General features: G+C 40.0%; 1 protein-coding gene across 2 annotated transcripts; it reads left to right on the top strand.

Annotated features, from left to right (window-relative positions):
- Window positions 1–391: 391 nt before the first annotated feature.
- Window positions 392–18,065, top strand: ush1ga (Usher syndrome 1Ga (autosomal recessive)). Of its 2 annotated transcripts, XM_022671424.2 has the most exons (4): window positions 392–697; window positions 11,797–12,247; window positions 13,564–14,363; window positions 15,373–18,065. In XM_022671424.2, exons 1-4 carry the CDS (start codon window positions 534–536, stop codon window positions 15,374–15,376), a joined length of 1,419 nt encoding a protein of 472 aa, XP_022527145.1. In that variant the 5' UTR covers window positions 392–533; the 3' UTR covers window positions 15,377–18,065. The 2 variants fall into 2 exon arrangements, with proteins under 2 accessions (XP_022527145.1, XP_022527146.1); XM_022671425.2 differs by lacking the exon at window positions 15,373–18,065 and having other exon boundaries at window positions 13,564–14,367.
- The last annotated feature ends 1,812 nt before the right edge of the window (window positions 18,066–19,877 follow it).

Here is a 19,877-nt window from a genome sequence, read left to right as displayed (position 1 = left end):
TATGTTTAAGTAAAATGAACATTGTTATTCACAGTTTTCATGCATCTTGGCATCATGTTCTCCTCCACCAGTCTTACACACTGCTTTTTGATAACTTTATGCTGCTTTAATATAATATTATTTGTTTTCAATTTGGTAAAATCCTACTTTTTACTCTTATTTTTTTTTTCTAGAGCTGTATAAATGTCATATATTTTTTGTTTTATTATAGTATTATTATCGGTAATTCAAAAAAATAATAATTTTATCTATTTAGTTGTCCTTCTATTTTTATCATTTTAATAAAGTGAGGCAAATTATTTAGCCAATAAAAAGAGCTAACGGCGTGATGACGCAGCTCAGGCCACTCCCCCCGACCCGCGGCGTCCTCGGTCTCTATGGATACCGGAGGGCCGTTGCTGGGCTGGTGGTGAGGGACGCAGGTGGAGAATGTCGCGTGCGGCGCTCGAGCGCAGGGCCGCCGGTTTCCGGCCCGCCGCCGCGGACGGAGAGTGACGGACCCCGCAGGATGGAGGCTGAGGTCCGGGAGCACCATGAATGATAAGTACCACAGGGCGGCTCGGGACGGGTACCTGGACCTGCTGAAGGAGGCCACGCGGAAGGACCTGAACGCACCTGATGAAGATGGCATGACCCCCACCCTGTGGGCGGCGTACCACGGGAACCTGGACGCGCTCAGACTCATAGTGGCGAGAGGGTGAGTTCATCCGGGCTGGGGTTCAGACACTACAGATACTACAGGCCAAAACACCCGGGCTGTGTCCCAAACGCATTACAGGCTGTCTTGATGCTGTTCGCACTAGCTCACTTAGAACAGAGTATAGTGATGAAGTTCTGAAATTCTGAGCATTCTTTGGCTGTTGATGAACTTTTAGCCCAACTTTTTGCATTTTAACCCAATAAAAAAGAATAAATAGATAGCTAGATATCTTAATAAACTATACTGGATGCCTTTCTCCCTCAGAAAGAATCCTGCCAAAGTAGGCAGCATGTCTTATAACTCAGACAAACTCAGAGAATGTGTCCCAATTTACTACTAGTTACTAATAATAGACCTTTTTCAGCAGGGCTAAGTAATATCTGGTCATGTTCTTATCCATGGTTGCCTAAAAACTGGTACTGTGTCCCATGGCTTTTGGCTGAGTTATGGGATATAGAAGCGAGGTCCCCTGCATTGAATCTGTAAGTGTGATTTATGGATTTCTGATTTGCTGAGTTGCTAGTTTCTGTTTGCATTGACAGACATTAGCCAGACACTACAAATCCCATAATTCACCTGCACCCACTATTATCACCCCTCACTACAACTCCCATAATTCACCTGCACCCACTATTATCAGCCCTCACTACAACTCCCATAATTCACCTGCACCCACTATTATCAGCCCTCACTACAACTCCCATAATTCACCTGCACCCACTATTATCAGCCCTCACTACAACTCCCATAATTCACCTGCACCCACTATTATCAGCCCTCACTACAACTCCCATAATTCACCTGCACCCACTATTATCAGCCCTCACTACAACTCCCATAATTCACCTGCTCCCACTATTATCAGCCCTCACTACAATGTCTATAAATCACTTGGCCTTGCCATGTGCTTGCTGACCAGTGTTTAATCAACCTCACTCACAAGATAACACCTCACAACATATACAGAGTTTTCCTAAGCCTTCTGTCTCCTGATGTAAAACTTTATTATCAGTTTACATACTGCTGTCCTATTTAAAAAAAAAACATTTTCAAATACCATTAACATCCTTAGACCGTTCAGTTTGTCACATTTTCTGGATGTTCTTAAAACATTTTTATTTAATGTTTTTAAATGTTCTGGCAATGTCACTACAAATTGTGTTACTTGTGTCAATATTTTAATGATTCATTTTGGAAATGTTATTTTGAATGTTTCCATAATGTTAGTGTTTATCTAACTGGGAACGTTATGGTGGAAACGTTCTAATAATGTTATGAAATAAAAAAATATATATTTCTAGAACATTATTTCTGTAATGTTACAGTCTAACCTTCTTAGATACTTTTTAAAGTGTTGCTAAACGTTGTTCTAACGTTCTCTGTGAGCTGGGCTGCTGGTGATGGGAATGTGGGAGGGGTCAGTATTAAACACAATGCAGGGCTTCAGTAGACGCTTTCTGGTTGACCTGTTTTCCTCCCTGGAGCTGAAAGGCTTGTTAATAAAGAGGTTAATTGGCAAAAGTCTTCAGACGCCAGCCAGTGGGACGCCAGTGGGCTCGGCTAACTGAACCATGCTGGTTATCGTGTTATCTGTACCCGACAAAGCCGGGCTTGAGTGCCATGTGCACCAGCTGCTCACACGCCTACAAACAGAACCAGAGAGAAATTACGGTACAGCTGACTCAAGTCGTGGGGTTCCAGTTAAACATTCAGATAATTTTATACTAAATTCTACATTTATACTACATTCTACATAAGTCCTACATTGGCCCAGGTCCAGGTTTGGATAATATTGTTCCAGGTTAACACTGTTGTCATGTGTCTTGTGCCAGCTTGGATTCTGAAAGCACTTCTGACTTTCCACGTAGAAAAGTTCTTGGGACTTAAAAAATCAGATCAATTTGAAAACGGCATAAAGGCCTAAATTGTCTAAATAATTTCTAAATATTTCCATAAAAAAGTTGGATTTCACCACAACTGGTCTAACAATCCATTATTAGTGTTTTAAGGAGAATCTATCTTAAAATATGTCACACTTTATACAGTAAGTCACAGTTTTTCATTGTTAGCACTGTCCCAGGTCATAATTGTTAATATTGTCTCAGGTCATCATTGGTAATATTTCCCCAGGTTATCGTTGATAATATTTTCCCAGATCATCGCTGTTAGCATTGTTTCAGGACATTATGGTTAATATTGTCTTAGGTCATTGTGGTTAATATTGTCCCAGAGTATGGTTGTTAATATTGTCTAAGGTCATCATTGTCGGCATTGTCCCAGGTTTGCATTGTCAGCACTGTCCCTGGTCATTATTGTTAATACTGTCTCAGGTCATCGTTGGTAATATTTCCCCTGGTTATCGTTGATAATATTTTCCCAGATCAATGTTGTTACCATTGTTTCAGGACATCATGGTTGATACTGTCCCAGGTCATCATTGTTAATATTGTCCCAGGTCATTATTGCTGGCATTGTCCCAGGGACCTCAGGGTTGGTGAGGATCTCTCAATTGCAATGTTTAAATACTAAATTTACTATAATTAGCATTGTTGTCTCAGGTCATCATTGTTAATATTGTACTGGTATATGGATGGTGAGGCTCCTTCAGTTGCACTATTTAATTACTAAATTTACTATAATTAGCATAATATTGTCCCAGGTCATCATTGTGAATATAGTACCTCAGGGTTGGTGAGACTCTTTCAATTGCAATGTTTAAATACAAAAATTACTATAATTAAAAGTTCTATGTCCGAAAATCAGTTATTATGACAGGCCTGATCAGGATCTACAGGTGTACGGCTCATGGCTAGAGGCCACTGCATTGCATGAGTTCCCACCAGATCTCAGAACACCATTCTTTACTCAGGGCCATGAATAGAACACTAAGCTCTTCCCATCTTAATTTATTGGGACATAAAGCGAGGTGCTGGAAAGCTGCTAATAACCTGTAAACAGACGTTTATAGATGACGGCTGCTCATATATCTCTCAGCGCTCCTGAGATTACAGTATAGACTCACTGTCAGGTTCTGAGCTTTATAGCGCTGCTCTGCAATCTGTCTTATTTACTCGGGTTTGATAGCTGACAGCAGGAGATAGGGCTGGATGTGATGCATTCTGAAGTGTTGGTGCTTTTAAATAAAGATCTTAAATAAACATAGTGAGCATTGTGATACCTCAGGCAGGAGCTGTGTAGATTAGCAGTGCAGGAACAGTTCACTACAAAGAACAGTTTTCACCGTGGCACACCTGTATCAATAGCAGGTATTTGTACATGTTTCAGGTGGGCTATTGGTGTTAACTCACGTGAAAGAACGGGTTTTCCTAAGAACCCAAAAAGAATGCTTAAGAACTTCTAAAGAACATCTGAAAAACTTCTGAAGAACGTTATCAACTCTCGACTAACTACTTTAAAGGTAACTTTCCCATTGCTAATTGCTGAATCATCTGTTGGCACTACTCAATCTCGTGAAACTAGTTTCTGACATGAAGTTCACTATGTTGCCAAAAAAGTATTCGCTTAATTATCAAAAAAAGTGTCTCTGGTGTTTCTCAGGTCATTGTCATGCTGGAAGGTTTTAATGCAAAGAAAACAAGTTCATATTTATAAAGTTTTAAGAGTTCAGAAATCAATATTTGGTGGAATAATCCTGGTTTTTAATCACAGTTTTTTTATGCATCTTGGCATCATGTTCTCCTCCACCAGTCTTACACACTGCTTTTGGATAACTTTATGCTGCTTTACTCCTGATGCAAAAATTCTAGCAGTTCAGTTTGGTGGTTTGATGGTTTGTGATCATCCATCTTCCTCTTGATTATATTCCAGAGGTTTTTAATTAGGTAAAATCATTTTTAAGTGCTCTTACATTTTGTTCGAGAGCTGTGTATAAAATTAAACGTTGAAATCAGGGTCAGAGGGAGAAGTAGGGGATAATCCCGGTGCTGGCTGAGTCCAGCCCTGCCCACAGCTTTACTGCCATCTGTAAAAACCTCGCAGCTTTGCTCATCTATAATGCACTGCTGCACGGCCCTGACTGCAGCCTGTCAAATATTGATGAGCGCCGCTCCTGCAGGAGCGCCATGGAGCTGATCGAGATCCAGGTCAGGAGTCGCATACATTACTCCTCTGACTAGAAGAGTGCTGATCTGTGCTCTTTTTTCTCTTGTCGATTGCTGAGTAAATAAAGCTCTATGAAGTAGGAAGACAGTCGGCTTCATTTCATTTGTTAATATATACAGTACATCTGTTCCTGCACTTCAAACCTGATACACGTTACAAAATAAATTGGGATTACGGGTCAAGTTGAGTGAGTAAAGATAAGCAATTGTCTCCATGCATTATGCAAATATTGTTTTTAAACAGTTCACAGCAGGATTAGCCAGCAGACTTCGTCTGAGGGAGGGATCTATACTTAATGTTTGTGGAAAGTCAGCAGATTATAGAGATGTAAGAACTTTTAAATAATGTGTTTTATGTTTCTATCACAGTTAAGCACATGTTTTGCCATTTAGCACAAGCTAACACTAATATTTGGTAATGTGTGGGACAAACTTATGTCATGATTGGTATTCTTTTTGTTTTAAATGTCTTTTAAATGTTGTGAGAAAGGGTTGGCAACTTCAAAGTCTGCAATATACAAGAAAAACTTTTTGGAGACAGGACTAAAATGTAGGATTAAATATATATATATCAACAAAATATGATAAAATCCAGGGTCTTAAAAAGTCTTAAAATGTGTTAAATTAAAATACTGGTAATTAAGGTCTTAAATTGTCTTAAATTTACTATAAATTTGGTCTAAGTATTACGTAAAAAAAAAATAATAATAATAATTTAATAATAATAATAATAATATAAAATTATAAAATATAAAGATAAAGATACATCTAAATACAATCAAATAAAAAAACATTTTATATTATTTTATTTTTTTATTTGATTGTATTTATATGTATCTTTATCTTTATATTTTACATATTTTATTTTGTAACTTTGTGTATACAATTTGTAACTTTGTGTATTATACCTGCTGCTGGATGTCTAGAATTTCCCCTCGGGGATCAATAAAGTATCTATCTATCTATCTATCTATCTATCTATCTATCTATCTATCTATCTATCTATCCATCCATCCATCCATCCATCCATCCATCCATCCATCCATCTTTTCAGACTTGTGCGTTTAATTCCAGTGGGAAAACACAGTGGGGCATTGTAAGGGGCATTTAGCAGAGAACTAGCTAACATTCGTGGCTAGCCAGCTAACATACTAACTTTAGCTAGCTAAAGGGAGCTAGCTAACATTTACAGGGACAGAACTAAGTTTAGTGGAAAGCTAGCTAATATTAGTGGTGAGTTAGCTAACATACTAACATCAGCATCAAGCTAACCCAGTGTTTCTCAACCAGGGTGCCGCGGCACTGGCTTCATCGGGGGTGCCGTCAAAATATTGCGCCTCACGTGCATATTTCCTTTCCAGAGTCAGCTCGTGTCGGGGTTTGTCCCAATTCACAGGCAGCATACTTCGAAGGATGCGACCCACAGAGGCGGTGTATTACTGCGCAGCTGTGACGCAATCTGTCTTCGAATACAGCCTCCCCCACGCGATGCACGCGCTATTTTATTTCATATTCCGCCAGCAACACCCCTCGTTCTCACTTGAAGTACTGCGCCAGCAACCCCCCCCCCCCCGTTCTCACCTGAAGTACTGCACCAGCAACCCCCCCCCCCCCCGTTCTCACTTGAAGTACTGCGCCAGCACCCCCACCCCCACCCCCCCCCCACCGTTCTCACCTGAAGTACTGCGCCAGCAAGCTAGCTAACGTTACCAGGGATAGAACTAAGGTTAGCAGAGAGCTGGCTAACATTAGCGGAAGAGAGTTAGCTAACATATTAACAGAAATTAGCAGCAAGTTAGCAAATGTTAACGGGAAGAGAACTAAAGACATTAGAACTACATTTTTGGGTTTTAAATTACATTTATCGAGGTCTTAAAAAGCATTAAATTTGACATTTAAAAAGGTGCAAGAACCCTGAAATCAGGTTGACCAAAAATCTAATTTCTATAACTCTATTATCTCTTCTTCCTCACTTTCTACAACAAGTTAAAGCTGCTCAAACTCCAACCCAAAGTTCTATTTCCTGTCTTTCTCATTTTAGCTTCCTGTATCCTTAATAAAAGACCCTTGAGTTCATTAAGGGAGTGGTAGATACACACCGTGAAGTTTAGTCTTTATCGTTTTTGAGTGCCTGAATTAGAGACCTGTGTGAAGTAATGAAAGTGGATTGTAAAAGTTATGATATGATTATTTATGATGGTATCAGTCATCACATGTACAATAAAACACTGGGATAGTGGGCCTGCCTAAAACAAACACAGAGTTATACAGAACACACAGTCTTTCATCTTCCTCTTAGAATTTCATAATCCCTCGAGGGTCAATAGGTTTAGTTCTTTAGGACTGTCTGGAAGTGATGCTGTGGATATACAGTATATTATCTGTGAGTTGGAAATGAGGAAGTGCTCCAGATACCTTCAGAAAAATAAACCTGCCTTCATTCAGAGCAACACGTTCTGAGTGAGCAGTCAGAGGAATACTGTATATTTTAATAGCACTGTTTTCCCCCACTACATATTACACATATACTACTACTGCATCAGAATTTTATAAAATGGCATTAAATCCCAATTATAAAACTCAGCAGAGGGCTTTTTGCCCAGATACCGGAAGTGAAGTCAAGACAAAGGGAGGAATAAGGAGGACAGACAGAGGTGATAAAAATGAAAGGTAGATTAAATTAAATCTAAGATCGCTTTTACTATAACATTTTGTCACTCGTTGAATGCATTTTCAGAAACATGTAGAAAATTATTTGTAAAAAAGTGACTAGTGGCAAATCTCGTGATTTTTTTATACAACCATAAAGTTAAAACTGCCCTGGAAAGTTCAGCACATTTAGACTGTTAAGCTCAAAGGGATGTTGCAAACAGTGTTGTCAAGGACCAGTCTCTATTCACCTGTTTACATCTAATTAATGGTAATAAATAAATTGCACTGGTGAGGTAAATTCATGACCAGAATAGCACTGGTGAGGAAAATTCATAATTACAATGCACTGGTAAAGTAAATTCATAGTTAACATTGCATTGCTGAGGTACATTCATGATTAAAATTGCACTGGTGAGGTAAATTAATGACATGAATAGCGCTGGTGAAGTAAATCCATGATTTAAATTGCACTGCTCAGGTACATTCATGATTAAAATTGCACTGGCGAGGTAAATTCGTAAATAAAATTGCACTGCTGAGGTAAGTCCATGTTTGAAACAGCACTTTTAAAAAGAATTCCTGATTACAATAGCTCTTCTAAAGTAAATTCCTGATGAAAATTGTGCAGCTGAGGTAAATTCCTGATTAGAATAGCACTGCTAAAGTAAATTCCTGATGAAAATTGTGCAGCTGAGGTAAATTCATGATTAAAATGGCACTGCTAAAGTAAATTCCTGATTAAAATTGCACTGCTGAGGTAAATTTCTGATTAGAATAGCACTGCTAAAGCAAATTAATGATTAAAATTGCACTGCTGAAGTAAATTCATGATTTAAATTGCACTGCTGAGGTAAATTCATTATAAAAGCTAAGCTGCTCTAGCAAGCTGTATGTAAATTCCTCACTGAAATAGCACTACTGAGGTAAATACACAATTAAATTCATGATTAGAATAGCAGTGCTACAGTAAATTCCTGATTAAAATAGCACTGCTGAATTATGTTCATGATTAAAATTACAGTGCTGTAAAATATTCATGTCCGGAATATCACAGCTGAGGTAAACTCACAATTAAAATGAATTGCACTGCTGAAGTAAATTTAGGTCTGATAGTTCATGTGCATAACTTCATTACATCATATTAGTGCATTACATCATCTAGCAACATTTATAGACATTTCCTCTTTTCTTTTTCTTTCCTCTGTAAAATGTTGGTAAAACTGAAAAGCAGGACTGGCACTGGAGTTTTATTGCGGTGTTAAAGTCCAAAACTGAAAAACTACAGATTAGTGCTTCAGAATTGTTCACTTTTGATTGTGAGCAGGATGCACGGTGCAGGAATTCAGGGTGACATCACGCCGAGTGCAATCCTACCGGTCTTCCCTGAAAGGGGATACCCTCAGAGTTACGGCATGGGCGAGCCAGGGGTCATATTACACATGCTCTGGTTCAGCCTGGCTGCAGATGACCCTCCGGTCACGGGATAAATAATCATTTATTCAGGCAGACGGTATGAATTCTCTCTCTGGTGTATTCATACTGGATCGTCTTGCTTTGCTTTGCTGCTGCACAGTTTTTATCCTGTTTAATCTGTTTGGTTCTGTGTTTTCTGAGCGTTTAAATTCGTGTACAGATAATATTTGGACACTGCGGTGCTCATCGGTGTGACGTTCTCATCAATTATGAATGCTCTGCTATGATCCTGCGTGTGTTTTATGCTTGAGAAGACAGGAAAACATTATAAACAATAACCTGCAGCTGTTTCTGTCTCGCCTATGTAGAGTCATAACAGCTCAGCGTAGCCTGATCACGTTCCACCCGACACCTCAAGGTGCTGAACTCATAACTGCATCTGAAACATGAACACTGTATTATTATTATGACATACATATTACATTTCATCACCTGTGTTCTCAAAGATATTACACTTCAATAGGGGCATATAGTATTTTTTCTGATTGGCAGATTAAACTCACAAGTAATTATTAATCAGTTATGCTCAATTAAAGTCATTTAACCAAAACAATAACATATATTTCTCTAAATATTTAAATATGTCCTGTAATCATCATATAAGATAAGATAATCCTACATTAATCCTATATTAATGAGAAACAGGTCAGGAAAATGTATTAACAAATAATTCTAAAACTATGTATACAAATAAATTACAGGAAATATATAAAGATACTATAAAATATATATATGTTAAAGGAAAACGCCTCGCCTCGCTTTGCCAAACACTCACACAAAGCAATCCAGACTGTTCTCATACAGAGTTCCCCAATGGTGGAACAAACTACCTTCCACTACCAGATCAGGAGAATCTCTCGCTATCTTTAATAAACTCCTGAAGACAGAGCTCTTCAAAGAGCACTTACTCTCCTAACACCTCTAACTAACTACCTTCTACTACCAGATCAGGAGAATCTCTCGCTATCTTTAATAAACTCCTGAAGACAGAGCTCTTCAAAGAGCTCTTACTCTCCTAACACCTCTAACTAACTACCTTCTACTACCAGATCAGGAGAATCTCTCACTATCTTTAAGAAACTCCTGAAGACAGAGCTCTTCAAAGAGCACTTACTCTCCTAACACCTCTAACAAACTAACTAATTCTAACCTCATCTCCTTCTTCCTCTTCTCTACTCCTCTATCCCATTATTTCCCTCTGACCTCCTTAAGGCCCTATCTATAGATGCTTTATTTTTAACTTCTATTATTTTTGTACTTAACCTCTTCTATTATTTGCACTTCAATATTGTAAGTCGCTTTGGACAAAAGCGTCTGCCAAATGTAATGTAATGTAATGTAAAAAAACAAAAACACACACAGCACACACTTTTTTGCTCCTTTAGTTTATTGTCAGACAAAGGTAACCTGACTAAATATATATAATTTAATTTATTAAAGGAAAAAATCGGATCAATCCAATCTGGCCGTGTGAAAACGTATTTGCCCCTAAACCTTGGTCCACTCTTTTTTTTTAAGTAATGTTTTATTTGAGACACATTGGAGGGTTTTCCAGCATAAATATCCTATTTAAGATCATCCTGTGGATCTCAATCAGACTCTGGTGTGCTTTGGGTCATTGTCCTGCTGCAGAACCCAAGTACGCCTGAGCTTAAGGTCATATATAAACCGATGGCCGCACATTCTCCTTCAGGATTTCCTGACAAACAGCAGAATTCATGCTTCCATCAATTACAGCAAGTTGTCCAGCAGCCCCAGATCACCATAACACTACCACCACCATGTTTTACCACATTTAGTATGATGTTCTTTTTCTGAAATTATGTGTTTTATAGTTTTACACCAGATGTAACATGCAAGATACTTTCCAAAAAGTTCCACTTTTGTCTCTTTCTTATTATTGAATCATTAACACTGATCTTAACTAAGGCGAGTGAGATCCTGCAGTTCTTTGGGGATCTCCTAGATGAGTTCTTCATGCCCTCTGGAGTAATTTTAGTGAATTGGCCGGTCACTCCTGGGAAGGTTCACCAGTGTTCCATTTATGATTTCTCCATTAGTGAATAATAGTCAATCACTGTGGTTCTCTGGAGTCTCAAAGCTTTAGAAATGACTTCATAACCTTTTCCTGACTGATAGATCAAGAGGTCAATGACTTTGTTTTCTCAAATGTTTTTGAAATTGTTCGTAATGTGTTATTTTGAGATCTTTTATCTGCCTCATGTTGTCAGACAGGTTCTAGTTAAGTGATTAACTTGATTCTACAGGTTTGGTAGTAATCAGGCCTGGTTGTAGACACGAGTTCGCAGTGGTGTATGATGATATTGCATTTGGTTTGTATTTGGCTTGTAAGCTCTGCTGCATCATTGCTAGGTTACCTGTATGTAGCGGAGTAATACATGGAGAGCTTCGGGTTACAGTGCATTACCGGCTGATAACGGCACTCATAGAACGCCTCTCAGCCAATCACATTGCAGGGTCGGAACTAACTGTGGTGTAATAAGTCGATAATGTGATTATATAGAATGGATAATCGATGTATTTCCATAACAAATGGAACATTGATTATGTTGGGAAGAAGATGAACAATTGAGGTGATTGTTCAATGTCTTCTTCAATCATTGGACACTGACGACTCATTTACATTTACAACTAATCATGTCACAGGTCATTGTAGTGTTTTGGAGTCTTGCCCAAGGACTCTTTTGTATTGGTGTAGCACAGCATCCAGCATTCAGTCACCCAGAACAGGAATTGAACCGCAGTCTCCCACATGACGTGGTAGCTCACTGGCAGGTAGTGGTGTTATCCACTGCGCCACACTACTCCCTGTCTCTGCTTGTGTTTCAGAGGGAACCCTGATAAGTGTGACATATGGGGGAACACACCGCTTCACCTTTCTGCTGCCAATGGCCATCTCAACTGCCTGTCCTTCCTGGTGTCGTTCGGCGCCAACACCTGGTGCCTGGACAACGACTACCACACGCCGCTGGACATGGCCGCCACCAAGAACCACATGGACTGCGTACGGTACCTGGACTCCATCGCCGCCAAGCAGACGGCCCTCAACCCCAAGCTGGTGGCCAAACTGAAGGACCGGGCCTTCCGGGACGCCGAGCGGCGCATCAAAGACTGCGTGAAAATGCAGCGCAAGCATCACCGCCGCATGGAGCGCAAGTTCCAGAAGGAGGCCACCGAGGCGTCCGTGTCTGATGCCATGAGCTTCTCCAGCTACAGCAGCAGCACCCTGAGCCGCAAGCTGCACCACTTCAACACTGCCACCAGCGTGCCATACTCACAGGTAGGACTGAACCATAACACAATATCAGCATATATTTTTTAGTACATGTTGTTTATAGTAGGGTTGTCACGATAAAGCATATTTTTTCTGAAGGTAGTAATAATGGTCATTTGCATTATTTAGTATATTCAATTTGTATTTGTAATGATTAGATCGACACATTTATTAACAACTCTGGATAAAAATGAGAGAGCCCTTAAAAATGATGAGTTTCTTTGATTTGACCAAATAGAAAACCTCTGGAATATAATCAAGAGGAAGATGGATGATCAAGATCACTGTTATCCAAAAGCAGTGTGTAAGACTTGTGGAGTAGAACATGATGCCAAGATGCACGAAAACTGTGAACTGTGCAGGTTTTCCCTAGCCGTATGGAATCACTTGAGTTTGTCCCTCAGACAAATCACTTAACTAAGGGGTAACGGTGAGGGTTTATTGCAGTGACTGAGGTTTTACTGCAGTCGTTTTCTGCAAGTTGCTCTGTAACCACGACAACCACTCATCAACAGTAATAAACACTAACAGCATTGTTAGAGAGCCAGTGTTGATAACTTAGAGATTTTCATATTTTCATATTTGTGGCACAAATTGAGGTTTATAGTTATTTCTCTTAGGAAGACCCGGAATCCTCATATGGGGACATTACAGGAATCCCAGTCAAAAGTTTCTGCAGCCAGGTCTGACAGACACATAAAACAAATCTCATCCATTTTATGTTTGTTCACTTACTGTTGAAAGCTAAAATTTAGTTTTTAGACTTTTAATGGGTTATTCTGGTCCCAAATGGCAAGGATAATTTTAAATAATAAAAATAAACTACCTTCTCCAAAGGTGTTTTTTTGTTTGCAAAAAACAAGTAAAGACTTCCTGTACAAAAACAACTTTTTAGGTCCTACAATTCCCAAATTGCAAAAAAAAAATTGCACACCAAGCAAAAGTCTGGGTATTTTCTCCAGTTTTTTTGTCTGTAATGCACAGATAAACTCTCTAATATAAGTTTTTTTTACCTTTATTGCAATTGGAAGCCTGTGTGTAATATTTTATATTTCATATTGCCCTTTTTATTTCATAAATCCTCCCTAAACATTAAAAAAGCCACGAAAAAATCAGATTCAATTAGGTAAAATCAGCTGTTACTTTGACTTAAAGGCTCAAATAGTGTTATTTACAACAAAATATTTTAAAATAAAGAAAATACATGCTGTCCATTGTAATGGATTCATTGTCTGAAAGGGTTAAGGATCTTAAAAGGGAAATTTTAAAAGTTTAAGTTATGGGCACTGAAATTTAAGGTCTCGTGGTGTCTAATGTTTCAGGCTACTCTCCACGCCACGACCAGAGGCAAAACGAAGATTCAGAAGAGGCTGGAGAAGAAGAAGCAGGGCGACGGGACCTTCAAGATCTACGAGGACGGCAGGAAGAGCGTTCGCTCACTTTCCGGCCTGCAGCTTGGGAACGACGTGATGTTCCTGAAGCAGGGAACCTACGTCAACCCCAAGGAGCGCGGCCGGCGCAACATCCGGGACATGTTCCCGCGGGACGAGGATGCCGTCTCGCGTGCCATCAGCGAGCCGGACCTGCACGGCGTGGATGTGGATTATTCTGAGATCAGCACGGACTCGGGTCACGACTCGCTCTTTAACCGGCCGGGTCTGGGCACCATGGTCTTCCGACGCAACTACGTGAGCGGCGGCCTGTTCGGTATCGGCGCCCGGGACGAGGGAAGCATTGTCAGTAGCGGACGAGCCCCCAACGTTCGCCTGCGCAGTCGCCTGCAGCGCTCCCCCAGTCTGGACGAGGACAGTATCGGCAGTGCACGGAGTCTCCAGGACCGGAACGTGGAGGAGCTTCCCTGGGACGAGGTGGAGCTGGGTCTGGACGATGACGACGAGCCGGAGAGTAACCCGCTGGAAGTGTTCCTGGCCACTCAGAGCATGCACGAGTTCATCCCCATCTTTAAGAGGGAGAAGATTGACCTGGAAGCGCTGCTGCTGTGCTCGGACGACGACCTCAAGAGCATCCACATCCCCCTCGGACCCCGCAAGAAGATCCTCGATGCCTGCCAGCGACGCCTGGAGACCATCGATGATCCGGAATACATAGAGGATACAGCGCTGTAAGTTGCAGAGTCTTATTCTGATATCCATTAGGGGTGAGCGACGGCACAAGTTAAAATTTGATGAAACTAGAAAAAGAAACAGGTCAATGACAAAAAATACAGGGAGCAATGAAACGCAACCAAGTAATACTCGGCCACTAGGTAGAGGAACATGGGGCCTGATATACAGGGGGAAACACCTGGTAGTAATCAAGTAATCATCTAATTAGTAGGACGGTGAGGCAGAGCGCGACAGCAGTGTCACTGTAGTCCAGGGTCTGAGCATGCTGGGAGTTGGAGTCTTTGGTAGTAGCAGGCAAACTTTGGTACTAGAGCAGGCAGACTGACAGCGTCAGGCATGACAGCACCTTAAATTCAGGGTTTTTAAATTATTTTTCAAATCAAATAAATATTCTTTTATTTATATAGCGCCTTTTACAACTGATGTTGTCATAAAAAACAAAGGCAAGACAATAAAAATATAATACAGAACCCCCGGAAATGAGCAACAGTGGCAAGGAAAAACTCCCTCAGTGCTGAAGGATGAAGAAACCTTGGGAGGACCATCCTTCCACTGGTCAGACAGCTTTTAAATAATTGTTAAAAAGTCTTTATACAGTATTGTGCAAATGTTTTTCGCAACTGTGGTACTTTTTATTCTTATCTGTGAAGTAAGTGTTTTATTAGCTCAGTAAAACTTTGAGCATTACAATAAATACAAACAGCAATTTTTTAAAAAGCAGAGCTTTTACAGCCCTGTTTTCCTTAAAACCCCTCCAAATCTCTTCTTAAGAACTACTCAACTAAGTAAATAACAGTAAAGAAATGACTTTTAGAAATGAAGGTCAGTGATTCGAAAGTCAATTTCGAGAAAAACATAAAAAAAAATTATGATAAAAAAACTGGCACTCATCAGGGCGACCCCAGGAAAGGAAGAATAAGAGTTTCGTCAGCCTAAGAGCACCAAAATGCTTCAGTGTCAAACCAAAGGTATGATCTGAATATATATATTTTTTTCTTTTTACAGATAGCAGAAGTGGATTTTTGCTGCTGAACTTTATTTTTGGACGTCTCAGTTCCTGCTAAATGACAGAAACTGGAAGGAATGACTGAATGGCAACGACAGAAAGTGTTAGGAGTGATATACGGTGGAGTACGTACGCCCACACGAACACGAACAGGAATCAAGCTGAAGCTTCACAGTTGCCATACGTACATTAGCTATGGGCAGATCCTGCTGAGAGCCCTGACCCGGTTCCTCTCAGCCCGACATGTCGCCCCCGTGGGGCATGATCTTTAAGTGCCTGTGCCTCCAGTGCCCGCACACGACTACTGATAATGTCATTTCAGACATTACCTATTTATTTATCATAGAAATCAGATATTTTTGAATTATAATGTACAATTTTAGCAGCACACACTTTAGACATACACTATATGAACAAATGTTTGTGGACACCTCTTCTAATAAATGGACTCTAATCACTGCACTCACTCACACTGTCCACTGAGGGTGGTAATATATTAGCTTTTGTTACGTATTGGCCCAACTAGGGCTGCACAATATTGAATATTGAAAAGAAAATGACATAGCGATGTTTTGTTGTTTTGCGATATAAAAAAATAAATGAATTTTCATTGATTTTCACTAGAAATCAAAGATACAACATGTTATGAGGTTAATAATGGGATCCGTGTATCAATGATTTAACTAAACAATACTGGGTAGATATAATCGATAATATGACAGATTGCCACATTGCAATATCAATGATAAAAAGATATATTGTGTATATATTGTGATATATTGTTGCTCCTATTCTTTTTCGCCCATTCCAAATCCAAGTCTTCCTTCCATTTGCCCGACAACCACCAAACTACACTAAAGCTCTAGAAAAATAAGAGAGCACTTAAAAATTATGAGTTTCTTTGATTTTACCAAATTAAAAACCTCTGGAATATAATCAAGAAGAAGATGGATGATCACAAACCATCAAACCACCAAACTGAACTGCTTGAATTGTTGCACCAGGAGTAAAGCAGCATAAAGTTATCCAAAAGCAGTGTGTAAGACTGGTGGAGGAGAACATGATGCCAAGATGCATGAAAAAAACTGTGATAAAAAAAAACAGGTTTATTCCACCAAGTATTGATTATTTCTGAACTCTCAAAACTTTATGAATATGAACTTGTTTTCTTTGTATTATTTGAGGTCTGAAAGTTCTGCATCTTTTTGTTATTTCAGTCATTTCTCATTTTGTGTAAATAAATGCTCTAAATGAGAATATTTTTATTTGGAATTTGGGAGAAATGTTGTCTGTAGTTTATAGAATTAAACAACAATGTTCATTTTACTTAAACATAAAAAAATCTAAATTAAATTGAACATTGTTAAAACATATCGACAATATTGATGATGAAACAATAAATTGTGCAGCCCTAGCCCATACACATGAACTGTAACACATAACCTACAGTATATACTGTATTGTTTTAGACTACAATATATGTCTGAATGTTTGTGGAGATCCCTTACTATATGAATGCTTACTAAATTCAGTTAGTTTAAGTTGCACACATTGCAGACATGCAAATGCACATACACTCGCAACTTTAGAGAGACGTATTGCCAATAGAATAGGACTCTATGGAAGAGATAAACAAACATGAATCTATTGGGCGAAAAGTGTTGATTGCAATTAAATCCTCACAGCAGTAAGTGTAAGTCCAGGGTCCAGGTATAATGTAAGAACAGGTGTCCAAATACTTTTGTCCATATAGTGTAAAATATTTCAAAAATATTTTATAATAATAAAATGTAGCGCATTTAAGCACTGCCTACGTGATGTAAGTCTCAGATTGACTTGTGGTCTAAGTGGGTCTAAGTTCTGCAGTAAATAAATATGTTCAGAACCACATACATTTAGTTCTGCGTATTTTTTTTTTATATTGGATTAAGTCATATCCTAAAAGAAGAAGCTTGGTGAGAAAGAGACCACTGTTGGCACGATAAGTTAAAAATAGACGAAAAACGAGATAACAGAGCTCCTGGATTAAGGAATAAGGGGTGATCAGGTTAATGATCTCAAGGGAGCTGGGAGCTCAGTCAGCAAGAAAACGATTGCAGCATTAGCTTACATGCATCATTATTAATATTTAGATTTCTAAACGATCTCGTAATTCGGAGGATGTACAGTAGTGATGTTCAGGAGAATAATCTACACAGAAGGAGAACGTTTCTGGTTCTGAACATATATTTATTAACCGCAGAATAACGGATATAGAATAGATAGAATGAATGATGCTCTCATTGATGACTCCAGTGATCTATTCGGGCGTGGTCCGCCTGAACTACAGATGCATTGTGAGCTTTGACATCCAACAGTTTGTTTACATGTGTCAAGCCATATACATTATTATGAAGAGTTGTGAAAAAGTGGAATTTTTTAAATGACTTTAACATCTTGCTCTTTACTGGTAAAATGCCATATTATAATTATAAATGCATTTAAATGCGTGTACTTGGCTACCAGTAGAGCTGCAGTTTATACACTTAATTCCACTCACAGTCAGAACTTGCTACCTGCATGTACATCTTTTACTCTTGTTTTTTATATTGTTTTATAAAGCGATAATAAAAGGTGATAACCACTGAAGATCCATAGAACTTTATATCGTGTTTATGAGCAATGATTAAAGACAATAAACTGATAAAGCGACCGTCTCTGTGAGCCGTTTTATTCCTAAGTCACGCTAAAGTGTTTTTCACTAGTTGTTTTTGGAGTTTTATAAGCTATAAAAGTGAAGAAATTGTAAGCAACATTGAAAGAAAATTTTACTTATATAAACGTATAACAATGTGGAAATGTTTTTTACATTTACTTTCTATGAACCCAATATATTTAATGTTTTATCTGCTCATCTAATGTACTTCTGCTTAACCAAGCAGAAATTCACTGTTGTTTTAACCTGCACTCGTTTATTTGTCGTTTTATTTGCATCCCTCATTCCTCCCACTGACTCCCATTCATTTTTGTCCATACCAAATCCCAGTCTTACTTTTGCAATAACCTGGCAACACCTTAGCAACCACCTTGCAACCACTTAGCAACACCACAGGCAACATAATAACACCTTAGTGACAACCTGGCAACACCTCAGCAACCACTTTGCAACCACTTAGCAACACCATAGCAACACCTTAGAAACCACCTAGCAGCACCTTAGCAACACACCCAGGGCAGATAACTGAGCTCTTTACCATAGCAATTCTGACCTGCACCTGCACCTCTTCTGTTTGTCATTTTTTCGTCCCTCATTCCTCCCATTCACTACCATTCATTTTCAAAAACACCACAATAGCATACTTTTGAAATGCATGTGTAATCACTTGATAAAAAACACCTGATACACCATGGCAACCTGCTAGCAACAGCTTAGCAACACATCCGTTTCCAAAGCAACACTTTTACAACCAACAGGTATGCCGTAGCAGTACCTTAGCAACCACTTTGTGCAAATCTAACGTTGCACAAAGCTCCAAAGACCCATCCCTGCCTGAGGCTCTCAACACGTTCTACGCCCGCTTTGAGAACCCTGACACACCCCCCAGCACCAGACTCCCACACTCACCAGGAGAGGAGCCCCTCAGCGTGACACCAGCAGAAGTAAGGAGGACGCTGAGGAGGATTAACCCCCGGAAAGCTGCCGGCCCGGACAACATCCCCGGACAGGTGCTAAAAGACTGCGCAGACCAGCTCTCGGACGTCCTGGCCGACATTTTCAACGCGTCCCTCATCCAGGCAGCTGTCCCCACTTGCCTGAAGACCGCCACCATCATCCCGGTCCCCAAGAGCTCCACAGTGACAGGTCTGAATGACTACCGGCCAGTAGCCCTCACTCCGATAGTCACAAAGTGCTTTGAAAGACTGGTTCAGACCCACATCAAAGCCACCATCAACATCACTGTGGATCCACACCAGTATGCATACAGGAAGAACCGATCCACAGAGGATGACATTCCCTCCGTGGTCCACACTGCCCTCACCCACCTGGAGCAGAAGGATTCCTACGTTCGGATGCTCTTTGTGGACTTCACATCTGCCTTCAACACCATGATTCCTCAGACACTGATAACCAAACTCTCCTCACTTGGACTGAGCTCTTCCCTGTGCAACTGGGTCCTAGACTTCCTGACCAACAGGCCGCAGTCTGTGAGGATTCACAACATCTCCTCCCCCTCCATAATCCTCAGCACTGGCTCCCCTCAGGGCTGTGTGCTGAGCCCCCTCCTGTTCACACTGCTCACATATGACTGCTCACCTCTCCATCCAGGCTGTCATATTGTGAAGTTTGCGGACGACACGGCAGTGGTTGGATGCATCACAAACAGAGATGAGTCCAGCTACAGGCAGGAGGTGGAACACCTGGAGGATTGGTGCAGAGAAAACAACCTCTGCATCAATGTAAAAAAAGACAAAGGAGATGATTGTGGACTTCAGAAGGGGCAAGCATGCCCACCTCCCCCTGCAC

The sequence above is a fragment of the Astyanax mexicanus genome, chromosome 19 (assembly GCF_023375975.1).
Source record: "Astyanax mexicanus isolate ESR-SI-001 chromosome 19, AstMex3_surface, whole genome shotgun sequence".
NCBI lineage: Eukaryota > Metazoa > Chordata > Actinopteri > Characiformes > Acestrorhamphidae > Astyanax > Astyanax mexicanus.
Note: the sequence above shows the minus strand (reverse complement) of the source record. Positions and strands in the feature narration are given on the sequence as shown.